Source organism: Pleurodeles waltl, chromosome 7, assembly GCF_031143425.1.
Source record: "Pleurodeles waltl isolate 20211129_DDA chromosome 7, aPleWal1.hap1.20221129, whole genome shotgun sequence".
Lineage (NCBI taxonomy): Eukaryota > Metazoa > Chordata > Amphibia > Caudata > Salamandridae > Pleurodeles > Pleurodeles waltl.
The window spans coordinates 1,371,652,472-1,371,665,724 of NC_090446.1; the positions used below are offsets into that span (position 1 = coordinate 1,371,652,472).

The window sequence follows — 13,253 nt, forward strand, 5'->3', positions numbered from 1 at the left end:
CAGTTTGCCTAGAACAAAATAACACTAGACTTTGGAAAACAAAGGTTTATGGTGATTATATGCTCCCAGCACACTGTGGTTACTCATCAAAGGTTTTTGACCCCATAGTTGGCATACATCTGTTTGACATCGATCACTGAGGCATGCCCATGAACTGAAGGTTATGACATTGATTTTCATTTTTCTCAAGTAAAACTGCACAGGTTTTTCCACATCTGTGCCTAATTTAGGTGCATAAATATTAGCATTTATAAGGCCAAATTACTGTTTGTGATCTGCAGTTACAAATCATGCTGAAAATGCTGACAGTATGACAATATTGTTTAATTTTATGATTGGTATGTTGTCAGGGGTATGTTGTGGACTTTCCACCCAAGGCGCCCTTGTAAAAGGATGTGAACACCATCTAGATTATTTGTGGCAGGTAGGTAATCGCAGGTGTAGCAGCTGAAGGTTTACTTTTAAGGACTTGATTTGTTTTCAGGATGAGAACTTGCAGATAATGTCCCTATTCTTTGAGGGAGTATAGGGTCTATCCACAGGAAAATAATGTCCATACTGAAGCAAAACGTTAAACAGTGCAAACGCATGTGTAGGATTCATTCAAACATGTCGAGATAAAGGCTTGCTTTATAGATCTATGCATGTTCATACATCTGAGTTCTCTTGGGAAGCTCCAACATCCCAAGCCTCCAAAGAATACTCATTCCAGGAAAAAATCGGAAAAATATGCAAATCATCGTGCAAACATGTGGGTGTATATTTTTGACTTTGGCATTGTGTGTGAGTCGGTCCACTAGGAGCATTTTTCAGGTAGAAGGTTACTTTAGACAACTTTACAATATAGGGTCAGAGATGGGAGAGGACGTAGTAAAACGAGAAAGTTATTATCGGTAACGATGCTCCGCTACCTACTTGCACAAGTGAGGGGACAAACAATGACATGAATCCCCCAAAAACCCCAAGCAGCCTGAGGGCAGATATGGCAGTAGGTAGCAGCAAAAGCGAAGTAAATTAAAGGATTAAGAAATTAACCCAAGAAGCTTCAGGGCAGATATGGCAGTAGGTGGTAGCGAAGATGAAGTAAATGAAACAATAAATAAATAAACTCAAGCAGCCCCAGGGCAGATATGGCAGTAGGTAATAGCAAAAGCGAAGTAAATCAAGTGATTGAGAAAAAAACACAGGCAGCCTCAGGTCAGATATGGCAGTAGGTAATAGCAAAAGTGAAGTAAATCAAGGGATTAAGAAATAAACCCAAGCAGCCTCGGGGCAGATATGGCAGTAGGTAATAGCAAAAGTGAAGTAAATCAAGGGATTAAGAAATAAACCCAAGCAGCCTCGGGGCAGATATGGCAGTAGGTAATAGCAAAAGCGAAGTAAATCAAGGGATTAAGAAAAAAAAACAAGCAGCTTCGGCGCCGATTTGGCAGTAGGTAGCAGCAAAGGGGTTTAGCCATGGGTTGAGAATAGCTGTAGATTAGATGGAACTAGGCTTCAGATTCTGCAATAATTCTCTCTTCTGTAAAACGTTTAGAACTAGGACATCATCCCCCACGCAAGTCACATGAAACTTACCGTAGTGACAGGCGGAGGGAGTGTGCTTCCTGGAGTCTGCGGGAGGGTAAATAAAGAGCATGTGTAAGACGGTTGGGAGTAAGGAAGTTATGTTTAAATATTACATCATGACAACGTTGGAACGGTGCAAAACACGGTCCATCATTTTAACAATCTACTTCCAAAAAAAAGAAAAACAGGAAAGCACACATTGCTTCCTATTGCCAAACACCAATATAAGAAGCTTAATGTATCATCTATTCTAAACACTCCTTACAAAACTTGGCACCCACAAATGTCATGATGCTGGGAACTCTTTCAGCCTACGCCTAAACCACTGAGTGAGATTGGAGTGATGGAAATTCTCTCCATCCATCCTAAATTTCTCGGTGGTGCAACAGACAGTTACTTGCCAGCTCCGCTTATCACCCACTTGTATGATCTCATCTCAGCCTGTAGTTCTAAACTGAAAACAACCTCAAGAGATTGAACCTTTGGTCCAACTGAACACCCATTCCTTTACGTCATTTGTGATTGCATTTGAAACTTTTTAATTTCAGTAATGCCCTTTTTCTTACAAGGTAGCCAAAACTGAACATAGCATTCTACGTATGGCCTGGTTAGGGCATTATGGAATAGTAAAATTGCCACTGAAACCCTTCTTATCAGTTATACTTTTTTTTTTTAAACAGATCAATCATAAACATGTAACAATGACAGTAAAGGTAGGGCTTGATCGAGGCCTCTGAAAGCCCCTACGTAGGTCAGCTACAGCTGGAAACTGGAAAGGTGACCGTCCTCTTCAATCCTTTACTGATATCTTAAAGAAAAGAGACTTACCACTGGTATTGGTTCTGCAAAGAAAAGCAAAGAGAACAGTCTTAGAACTCCACTCATACAAACATGAACATTACTCAGCATGTTGGGGTTTATCTTACAAGAAAAGATCCAGCAACCGGTATTTTCAGCATATTGGATAACACTGGCCGATGTTTTCTGAGTGGAATAAGTCTCTTTCCCACATATGTTGTATTTTTTGGTATATAACTTTCTTATGGAGAGACACTGCCTTAAGGTTTTTTGGCCAGGAAATGAATGGCAGTGGTGCTACTGAGCACTGCAGACTTCAGCTGCTTAAAGTCAGACCTCTGCTTTTCAAACTAGCCGTAGAGCCATGAACAGTCTGTTTGGATCATTATGCTTGTGTTTCTTTTTAGAAGTCAGCTGGGGGGACAGAGGGAGTTTTGTTTCCTCAGTATACTAGTTGGAGCAATAGAAGGGTCTTTGTGTTTGATTCAATAAGAAAAGGAGAGCTCTGGATAGAAGAGAACCTTTGGGTGCTTCCGAAATGTGCCAAATGCTGGCGTGTGAGAGAAATGGGGGAAATGCTCTACGAGGGACTTGTTCAATGGTAGTCAGGCTTCCGGCATCACAGGAGGGCCACTGTTTCTGTCTTGTTTCAGCAAAACCATTTGCCACTCAACTATTTTTGGGTTGTCATCAGACTTGTGGCCAGCCATTGCCCATCTTGCATCACATCCCTTTAATTTGTAACAAATTTTATGTGACAGCTGCCTACTAAGCTAATGTGAGGTCATCACCTCAGACTAGGCTGCTGATGGAAAACCACAGGCATCCAACAGAAAGAGCATACATGTTGTGGTTCTCATTAAATCATAGATTGCTCATTGTGCAGGTGCAGCAATCCATAATTACATGACTGACTGAGAGCGGAAAGTAGCATGAACTGATGCATGGCTGATCCACAGAAAGCAATATAAACTAGATCTCTGTTAGGTGACATTGATGCACATGCTCTGGCATTAAGTGCTGAGAGATTGCTCAAAGATGAGCCAGAACTGCTGTCTTTTTAATCACGTTAGTGTTCACTCACTAACCCCTTTCACAGTTATGAGACTCTGGGAATCTTTCTGTACTCACCGCACTCAAATATAGGGCAGCATGCCTGAGGAGGTTTTGGCTGTTCCACCAGCCTTTCGTTGGGCTTGCAGGTGATAGCTCCGCATGTCACATGTGCGCAGAATGGCTGTTGAGAAAAGATTAAAGGTTGATTCAAAACACAGCATTCCTAGCACCACAACTAGGATCTCAAAATTCCATGCTTAACTGCGTGAACCAGATTGAATTCCTTTTCTTGAGCTGTACACGTGTTTCTGACCATATTCTCATGGGCGCGGGTATTATTTACTTCTGTCTCTCAAGAATAGTGAATGGCACCTGGGAGTACTAGACAAAAGTAATTCTCCTGTATGGGCATGTTCCAGTATGTTCAACATCTCATTGAACTTACTAGAGGTTTTAGTAATGCAAATTGGGCCCCTATGAGATGGGAGAACTCGGCAATTAGGTATTTCCTTTAGGACTGTTGAGAGCATACACCTCTAAGTGTACTTTTACTTCCGGTATGCCCTCAGAGGAACAACAGCCTCTAGCCCGATCGCTGGGATGAACAGAGGTTGTTACTATCATGATGAGGTTGCTCATATCCAAAGAAGTCCACAGAGAGTAAAGAGGCAGCAAACTATGGGCTTGCTCCTGTTTTAACACACCTGGTTGGGAATAATATGTGCAGAAATGGCACCTTCAAACATAAATTCCACATTCCCACTCACAGAATCAGACTTGGTGGAAAATAACATTCATTGGGTGCAAATGCAAAAAAGGAAAATCTACCAGTGAAATCAAGCATTTGCACTTTTGGTGGTAGAGACAGCATGGTCACTCTTTGAGGGAGGGCAACTTTGGAGGAGTAGGTGAACATCTTCAAACTCATAGGCTTCTAGATGTGCACATATTGCTTGCAGGTAGTTCACCATGCAGAAAAGGTGCTTAATTGTTCTACGGTCGATGACAAGAAGGCCTCTCCAAGGTGGAAAATGAGAGGGGATACCGAGGGGAGAACTATTGTTTTTAGGGAGAAAACGGTACAATTGTCAATTCACATTTAAACTTTATTAGGCATAGCCACCAAGTAGAAATGTTGAATGTATACTGTAGTGCTCCAACAAATCTACGATTGCCAGAGACTTTAGGTATTTAAGGCCATATTCACGTTACTGAGTCCTGAGTTGGAGTGGTGACCCATTTGCTAACTGAATGTTAAAAAAAAGTTTGTTGGTGAATAGGCAGAAGTCTGGGGACCACTGCCAACTGCCAGACAACCTTTAAGAAAGTAAATTATCTTTTTTGAACGTAGCACCATTTTCTTTAAGAAAAATGAGCTGCATTAAAAGAGGTTATTTTATTGAAAACCGATTGAGGCATGATAGTCTGCTGACCCTAGCATTCAACCATGCCTGAGATGGCCTCCAGTCAGAGGAAGTTGCAATTTATGACCTACCTCATTATTATTATGAGGTTGGTTGGCTTAAAACTCACTTCGAATTAGAATTTGACAAACTGATTTATTAGTAAACAGGCCATTTAGTAAAATGTTGTAATGGTCGAAAAAATAAAGGTTGCAAATTGTGAGCAATCTTTTTCACCTTATTGATTAGATAGGTTTCCTTGAGATATTTGGATTCTAACTATAATTTTCCAATCATACAAAATATAGAGAAGCAGGTTGTAGGTTTAAAAGAGAACAACACGGAGTGGTAAAGCCAGTAGGTCAGGCTAGTATTTTGAGTCCTGACTAAAATAATTTTTCAAAAAAGCCTGTTTGATGTAGTGGAAAAAAATTAACCAAAACAATTATGTTCTATATGCAATGTATTTATAAGCTAACAAATGTAAAATGGCATCATTCAGTGTCCCTTTGAGATATAAAATAGTCCTTCACGGATTACAGTGCAAGCACTCAGTAGGAGGTGGAATGGCAGATCAAACAGCCAATAGCCTAAGGTGAGAAAGTAAGGGCCCGATTTAGAGTTTGGTGGATGAGTTACTCCGTCACAAAAGTGATGGATATTACATCTGTCCTGTTACGATTTCATTAGGCTACAATGGAATCGTAAGATGACGGACGCAATATCCATCACGTTTGTGGTGGAGAACCCCATCTGCCAAACTCTAAATCAGGATTTAAGTCTCCAATGGTTGGAGCCAAAGTGCACCCTGCGTATAGTAAAATATTTGGAAACGATAGGTGGTGCAGATGGAAGTATTTTCAAGCCAGATATGAAAAGGGCTGGGATCCAGTGGGAAAAAGTAGGAGTGATGGCTGAGTTTGGGGGAGGAGTGAACAAGAGTAAAGGAACTTACTGCAAACTATGGGTGCATATGTTCTGTAGATGAGACAGCAAATGAATTATTGCAGTAAAGTAACTCATTGGCCTTATATGCTTGCTATAGACATATGTGTATAACCTGCAGGTCACAAGCCAAAAACTAGTCCGAGGCTGCTCAGCTTGCCATCCTTCATTAATCAATTAAATGAATTTCAAAGGCCTGCATGAAAATATATGTATTATTAATGTGATAAACCAACCAATAGATCATTCAAAAGCTTGTTTTGCTAAGTTTGTTGCTCTCTCCATCCTTTCCACCTTCACTGACCCGTAAACTCTGCAAAATTCATGTGATGACTTTTTGCAAAGCAGTGAAGTGAGCAAAGTTAAGTCCCACTACCCAACTGAATCTTAAAGGTGGCAAAGCTGCTACTGAGCTGCTTTACAACTACTGACATTCTGGATGCAGCAATTCTAAAATATTGAATCCTGCAAGCAATAGTTTTCAACGATTTCCTGTTGTCAGAAAACCACTATGGGCATTGCTAAATTGATGAAAGAAGCTTTTAAAGAAAGTACTTCTTGCTGATCACAGGGCTCGATTTGGACCTAAAGTCTATGCTTACCTTTGTGAATCGGGCCCTTAGGCTTCGGATCTAAACTCAGACTTCAGGTCTAAGTTTACCTTTGTTAATAGGGCCCTTAGACTTCAGGTCTAAACTTAGATTTCAGGTCTTAGCGTACCTTTGTGAAATGGGCCCTGAAATTAACCCTTCTCCTATAGAAACCCTTTGCAGACTCGAAGAATCCTACCACCTACTAACTGATCCAAAGCTTGCCAAACTCAAACAATATCTTGGGAAACGAACTTAAAATAATTGCCACATTATATTAAAATCAACAACATGCTTATCAACCTGCAATCAGACATAACTGAAATAAATCTAATTTTGCTTACAAATAGTAATACCTATTATCAATTGATATTATGCGAAACTGTGTACGCATTCAAATATCTCATGATCCTTAGATAATAGGTGATCCTATTATTCACACATTTTGTTGAGTTCAGAAGTTTGAATGGCTCAATTGGCCTCACCAGAAATTAAGTTGTTGATATATATTGGGAAACTAAAACTACAGTCTTACCACACTTACTGAAGTTGTCACTCGCTAGTTGGGGCCATTTGGCAGCAACGTCTAATAAGCAAGAATGTAGAAAATAAATGAACATTGCCACTGCATTTTACAATCTATTGTTTTATTCCTGCATGTAAGACAAAGAAATCGGAATCTACACCTTCGATTCTACACATTTTCTGAGTTTGTCTTCACACTTTAGCACACGTGTCCCCAGATTTCAGGTTACGCTTTCGAAGATAGGGACACATGTTGCCGATAGCAGAGCAGTCTTTCCCTGTTGTGCAATGATGCCTGTGCTGCTTAAACAGAGCGTATCTGTGAACTGAAGGGAACTCGCTACCTTGTAACTGTAGGGATATAGGGCCATATGTACAAACACTTTTTCCCATTGACACAGAATGGGTAAAAACCTTTGCTACACCTGGACCATAGTGCATATCAGATTAATGTAAGGGGCACCTCCTATGATGTATCCAGATTTAAAATAGTGGTGGATCAAAAACCATTTAAGAAGACTGTAGGTCAAGGATTTCAGTATTATTCTGTCATGTGTTCAGAAGGAATTGCAGGATTCAGACTCACAAAATATGTTAATGATTGCATCTTCAGTTTTTTTGCAAGGTAAATCTGTCTTGGGGCGAGAAGCAAGATGGGAGATGATGGGTCCATTTTAACTGACCTGACATTACCTTAAAGTATGGAACCCCTGCACTCACTCTGCCTTCACAAAGCTCAAAGCAGGGGATTTTGAACTGCAGTTTTATGAATGCTCGATCAGTACATTAAAGATCTACATCCCTGCAATTCCTCGTCAATTTTACAGGTTTTAGTATCAAACAAATGATATTTCACACTTGGAATTAGCGCGGCAAGACCACGTCAGTAACATAATGCATGCTATACACATGTCTCAAACATAACATATAACATGACAAGAGCAAGTATTCCGATTATAAAATATGATGCTAGATAATTTCCTGCCAGAGCAGACTTGGCTGCATCAGCATGGCACGTACCGTAGTGGTAGGCGGGATAGTTGGCGGAATCTGTCAAAAGTGGGGAAAAAGAGAACATAAATGAGCTGGCACATTATGAAGCATTTTCTTGAATGTGACTAATGTACTGCGTTGTGATTCAAAGTCCTACTTCTTTCTCCACTACTGCTACCGGGATAATACCCCTTTGGGTTCAAACTCCAGATTGTGTCGGAGAGATGGATGCGCTCTCTTACAATCGAGGCGATTATCATCATTGTAGGCCTTGGACTGTGTTATTGGATTGGACTGAATTCTAGTCAGGAAGAGGATTTCATGCTGTTCTCTACCCTAAGAACACATCCTGGTTGCTGGTCTCATGCAGTTCCTCACTAAAGCAATGTGTGCTTGTTATACCAGTGCCCAGCTGGGAGACACAAAGGATAACTATTGCTGTATAGGACCTTCCTTGGTCCCATTATTAGTCCTGAAGGAGCAGGAGCTCCCTTAACACCACATAATGTATTTCAATTTGTTTTTCACCAAAGCCAACATGAGCAGATAGTGCCCAATGGCCCATTTTTGGAAACAAGCATTGGCAAAGCCAATAGACTTCACTTTAAAAAAAAAAGGCAAAGGGAACAGGGCTGGCTTTTTGTTAGAGGAAGTGTTTGATAATAGTTGGAGGACTGTGTGTTGCTCACAACTATTGTAGTCTGTAATGAGACATCAAAAAATGCATTTTGGCAGAGGACTGCAGCAGCCCCTGCCACAATTCCCTGTCCAGAATGTTCGGCAATCAGAATCCAGACTGAACCACTGACTGTGCTGCAATCAGGATCCAGACTGAGCCGCTGACTGCACTGCAATCAGGATCCAGTCTGCTGACTGCACTGCAAGCAGGATCCAGACTGAGCCGCTGACTGCGCTGCAATCAGGATCCAGACTGAGCCGCTGACTGCACTGCAATCAGGATCCAGACCGAACCACTGACTGCACTGCAATCAGAATCCAGACTGAGACGCTGACTGCGTTGCAATCAGGATCCAGACCGAACCGCTGACTGCGCTGCAATCAGGATCCAGTCTGAGCCGCTGACTGCACTGCAATCAGGATCCAGAATGAGCCGCTGACTGTGCTGCGATCAGGATCCAGAACTCGGGGTTCACAAAGCGGATGCAAACTGCGCATAATGCGGGAGTTCAGGGCAGGTAAACGCTGCTGCCTTTCAGGAGTGCAAGAAAAGCAAAATAACTGGAACAGCTGAATTCAGTTTGTAGGTAATTCCTAATTCTGAGGAGGCGGGGCAAACTGTGCACCTGCTAATTGCCGCACCGCTTGCTAATGGTAATTAACAGGTGCATCCACTGATTGTGCATGACATGCAATCAGGGCCTTAATGTTGCACAGACGCACACTCATAAATAAAGAGACACACACTAGACATGCTTCTCTAGTAATGCACTCTCTTATACTACAAGTAAAACATCAAAACATCCTAAACAACTTACCGTTGGAATAGGTACTGAAAGGAAAAACAGAGACAATTATTAGCATGTTATCTTTTTAAACCCACTTTTCACTTTCAACATTTCTTTTAGTCTAAGGCCACCTCTACTCTCCATATCCGGCTTCCTCCAGTCGCTTTAGTTTCATTGTTCACCATTCTCCGTCCTGTCACTAACTTCCAATACTTGTAAGGTCTGCACTGCTGCTCTCAGCTCTCTGCCCCCAACATCTCCCCTTGCTCCCATCTGCACTTCTACTCGCTGCATTTTTTCACTTCTCTTGTTTCTTTCACTGCACCTGTTTTCTATCTTCTCTGTACTTCTACTCTCAGCCCCACCAGGACACCGTAGTTCCCTCTGCACCTCTGCTCTCAGAATCTTTTTAATACCCTTCCTTATTTCTTTACACTTCTGCTCCCAGTCTTCGGAATATTTCTGCTTCTTCTCTCAGTCCCATGTTCACCCTGCTTTCCTCCCTGCAGTTGGTTAGCTTTTCCTGGTTTATGGACTTGCACCTCTAGACTCAGATTCTACTTTCTCTTTGTAGATTCTCGACACTTCATTCACTCTGGGAGCACTGGCTCTCTCCCACCTCTCCAGCTCATCTATCTGTTCTGCTGCTGGCATATTCTCTGCGTCCTCTGGCTGCTGTCTCACTGGAACCAAGCGAGCTGCCCCCGTGTAATGCCCCTCCTCTACCCGCACCAAGCGAGCTGCCCCAGTGTAATGCCCCTCCTCCACCCGCACCAAGCGAGCTGCCCCAGCGTAATGCCCCTCCTCCACCCGCACCAAGCGAGCTGCCCCAGCGTAATGCCTCTCCTCCACCGGCACCAAGCGAGCTGCCCCAGCGTAATGCCCCTCCTCCACCCGCACCAAGCGAGCTGCCCCAGCGTAATGCCTCTCCTCCACCCGCACCAAGCGAGCTGCCCCAGCGTAATGCCTCTCCTCCACCGGCACCAAGCGAGCTGCCCCAGCGTAATGCCCCTCCTCCACCCGCACCAAGCGAGCTGCCCCAGCGTAATGCCCCTCCTCCACCCGCACCAAGCGAGCTGCCCCAGCGTAATGCCTCTCCTCCACCGGCACCAAGCGAGCTGCCCCAGTGTAATGCCCCTCCTCCACCTGCACCAAGCGAGCTGCCCCAGTGTAATGCCACTCCTCCACCTGCACCAAGCGAGCTGCCCCAGTGTAATGCCCCTCCTCCACCTGCACCAAGCGAGCTGCCCCAGTGTAATGCCCCTCCTCCACTGGCACCAAGCGAGCTGCCCCAGTGTAATGCCCCTCCTCCACCTGCACCAAGCGAGCTGCCCCAGTGTAATGCCACTCCTGCACCAAGCGAGCTGCCCCAGTGTAATAGCGAGCTGCCCCAGTGTAATGCCCCTCCTCCACCTGCACCAAGCGAGCTGCCCCAGTGTAATGCCCCTCCTCCACCTGCACCAAGCGAGCAGCCTCAGTGTAATGCCCCTCCTCCACCTGCACCAAGCGAGCTGCCCCAGTGTAATGCCCCTCCTCCATCTGAACCAAACAAGCTGGCCCAGTGTGATGCTCCCTTGGAGCGCTGCATCAGTGCGTGCCACTCTTCCTCCTGCGCTGTCTCACTGGAACCAAGCGAGCTGCCCCAGTGCTTGTAACCAAGCGCGCTGCCCCAGTGTGATGCTCCCTTAGAGCGCTGCATCAGTGCGTGCCACTCTTCCTCCTGCGCTGTCTCACTGGAGCCAAGCGAGCTGCCCCAGCTCTTGTAACCAAGCGAGCTGCCCCAGTGTGATGCTCCCTTAGATCGCTTCATCAGTGCATGACACTCTTCCACCTGGGCTGTCTTACAGGAACCAAGCGAGCTGCCCCAGTGCTTGTAACCAAGCGAGCTGCCCTAGTGCAATGTGTCTCCCCCCCAGCACCCCCACTGCACACCTGGGAGTTTGCGCAAAGCTTGGCTTGTACTTACCGCATTTGTACTGAGGACAACACCGACGTTCCTCCGAGTCCGCAATGGGTTCGGCAATATATCCAGGTGTACAGTCGGGGGCAGAAGCACACGGTAGACATACTGGTGGGAGGAAAACAAGGAGGAGCAACAAAGCAAAGCGTCAGTGTCTTTGAATCCTGGGGGCCTGTGCCCTAGTTGGGGAACCAGACAGGCTCCCCGGTATGTCTTTAGCCCCAGCTGTCAGAGCTGCACATCCCATGGACAGGGTAAACACGGATGAATGCAGGTCTTCATTCACTGCACTGGTCATACACGCATCTGCTTTCACTTCCCAGACACTGGTAGAGAGATTTGTACTACTGAGCTGGGAGGGTCATTAGAGCTATGACAATGAGCGGTGAAGTCGGTGGGCCCAAAGAGGAGTTACAGTCAGAGTTGAGATGAATAGACCTAAAGAAGAGGTGAACTGGATGAGCCAAAAGAGGAGAGACAGTGAGAGATGAATTGGATGGGTGCACAAAACAGAGAACATTTGAAGTAAACTGGATTGTCTCAAATAGGAGAGACAGTGAAAGGTGAGCAGAATGGACCCAAAGAAGAGAAACGGTGAGAGGTGAACTGGATGGACCCCGAAGTGATAAAAGGGCGCAAAGAAGAAATTGAGAGGCAAACTGGATGGACTCAAAGAAGAAAGACAGAGGTGAACTAGATGGGCCCAAAGAGGGGAAGCAGAGAGGGGGCACCTGAACGGGCCCTGAGAAGAGAGACAGTGAGAGGTGAACCGTGTGGCTCTTGAGAAGAGAGATGGAGGTGAACTATGTGGGCCCTAAGAGCTGAGACACAGATGGACTGTTTGGGCTCTAAGAATTGAGGACTGGATGGACCCCCCACAACCGAGATGGTTAGAGATATTCTCTAAGAATTGAGACAGTGAGGGAAAACCAATGTTGTCTGACATCTGAGGTAGCGATGAGCCCTGACAGGTGAGGCAGTGGGTAAGTGAAACTGGTTAGGGCCTTCTTTGAGATTATACAATTGGGACACAAGTTTGTCACGTTCCTCTACACTCTCAAAATGTAACAGTTTTATTTGTCTGCAACGTTCTTTTTAAATATTTTAAATTAGAGAATTCGGATGGTTAAGAACTTAATTCTCATAGTTTTAAATAGTCGTGTATGGAAAATCTCTTGTAAAATCCTGCACATCTCCCTGTGCTACACACAGCTCCCAGCACAACCCTCTTTATCTGGTATGCACTTGACTACTCACCACATTCGTAGTCATGACAGCAGGCGTCATGCCCAGAGCCTTCATAAATGATTGCAATTTCACCAATCTTCTTGCATTTTGGTGGCTCCGGACATGTGACACCCAAACACTAAAGAGGACAAAAGTCAAGAACAATAACTGTTAGGTTCACAGCATTGTCAACTACTTCCATACAGTTTTTGTGAAGGCTTAAGATGCATATTTGCAGTGGCAGCCTATCCTTAAGGGTGGGTCTTTTTCCTGACATGAAGAGTGTCTGTCAGGCTGAGCAAAGGTTCAGGTCAGACAGCCAGGGACTCTACATGCGCTAAATGCACAGGCGCCTGGCTGCCTGAGCTGAACCTATCTTGGATGAAGATGTAATAGCCCTGTGGGCTTGACCTCCTCAGCCTGGCAAAGTGCCTGGTGGTCCTCCTCCTTATGATGTGGGTGAGTGTCACTGATAGCCTTGGACCTAGGCGCTTCAATTTTATCCCCTGAAGGGCCTGGGCTGACTGTCTATTGCTGACACCTTGTCACAGAGTGGGGTGGGGTCAGCAAGTCTCACTGAGCCCATCCCACTCTGTGATAAATCAGGGCCTTTCTCCTCCTCTCACTGGCCTACCCAGATCAGCCAATGAGAGGAGGCAGCAGTACCATCCCTCTTTGAACCTCAGAGGCTTCTCACCCCCCACCTGAGCTGCTGCGGCCG

The 13,253-nt window shown here is 44.7% G+C and overlaps 1 protein-coding gene across 1 annotated transcript in view; it reads right to left on the reverse strand.

The window, feature by feature from the left end:
• Positions 1–13,253, reverse strand: part of LOC138247052 (uncharacterized) — a 249,316-nt gene that overhangs the window by 14,431 nt on the left and 221,632 nt on the right. The window contains exons 47-53 of the mRNA XM_069201802.1: positions 12,563–12,671; positions 11,312–11,413; positions 9,376–9,389; positions 7,907–7,936; positions 3,499–3,604; positions 2,398–2,411; positions 1,579–1,614 (exon numbers count right to left, since the gene is read on the reverse strand). Coding sequence (XP_069057903.1) covers positions 1,579–1,614; positions 2,398–2,411; positions 3,499–3,604; positions 7,907–7,936; positions 9,376–9,389; positions 11,312–11,413; positions 12,563–12,671 — 411 coding nt within the window. The remainder of the gene's footprint in view (positions 1–1,578; positions 1,615–2,397; positions 2,412–3,498; positions 3,605–7,906; positions 7,937–9,375; positions 9,390–11,311; positions 11,414–12,562; positions 12,672–13,253) is intronic.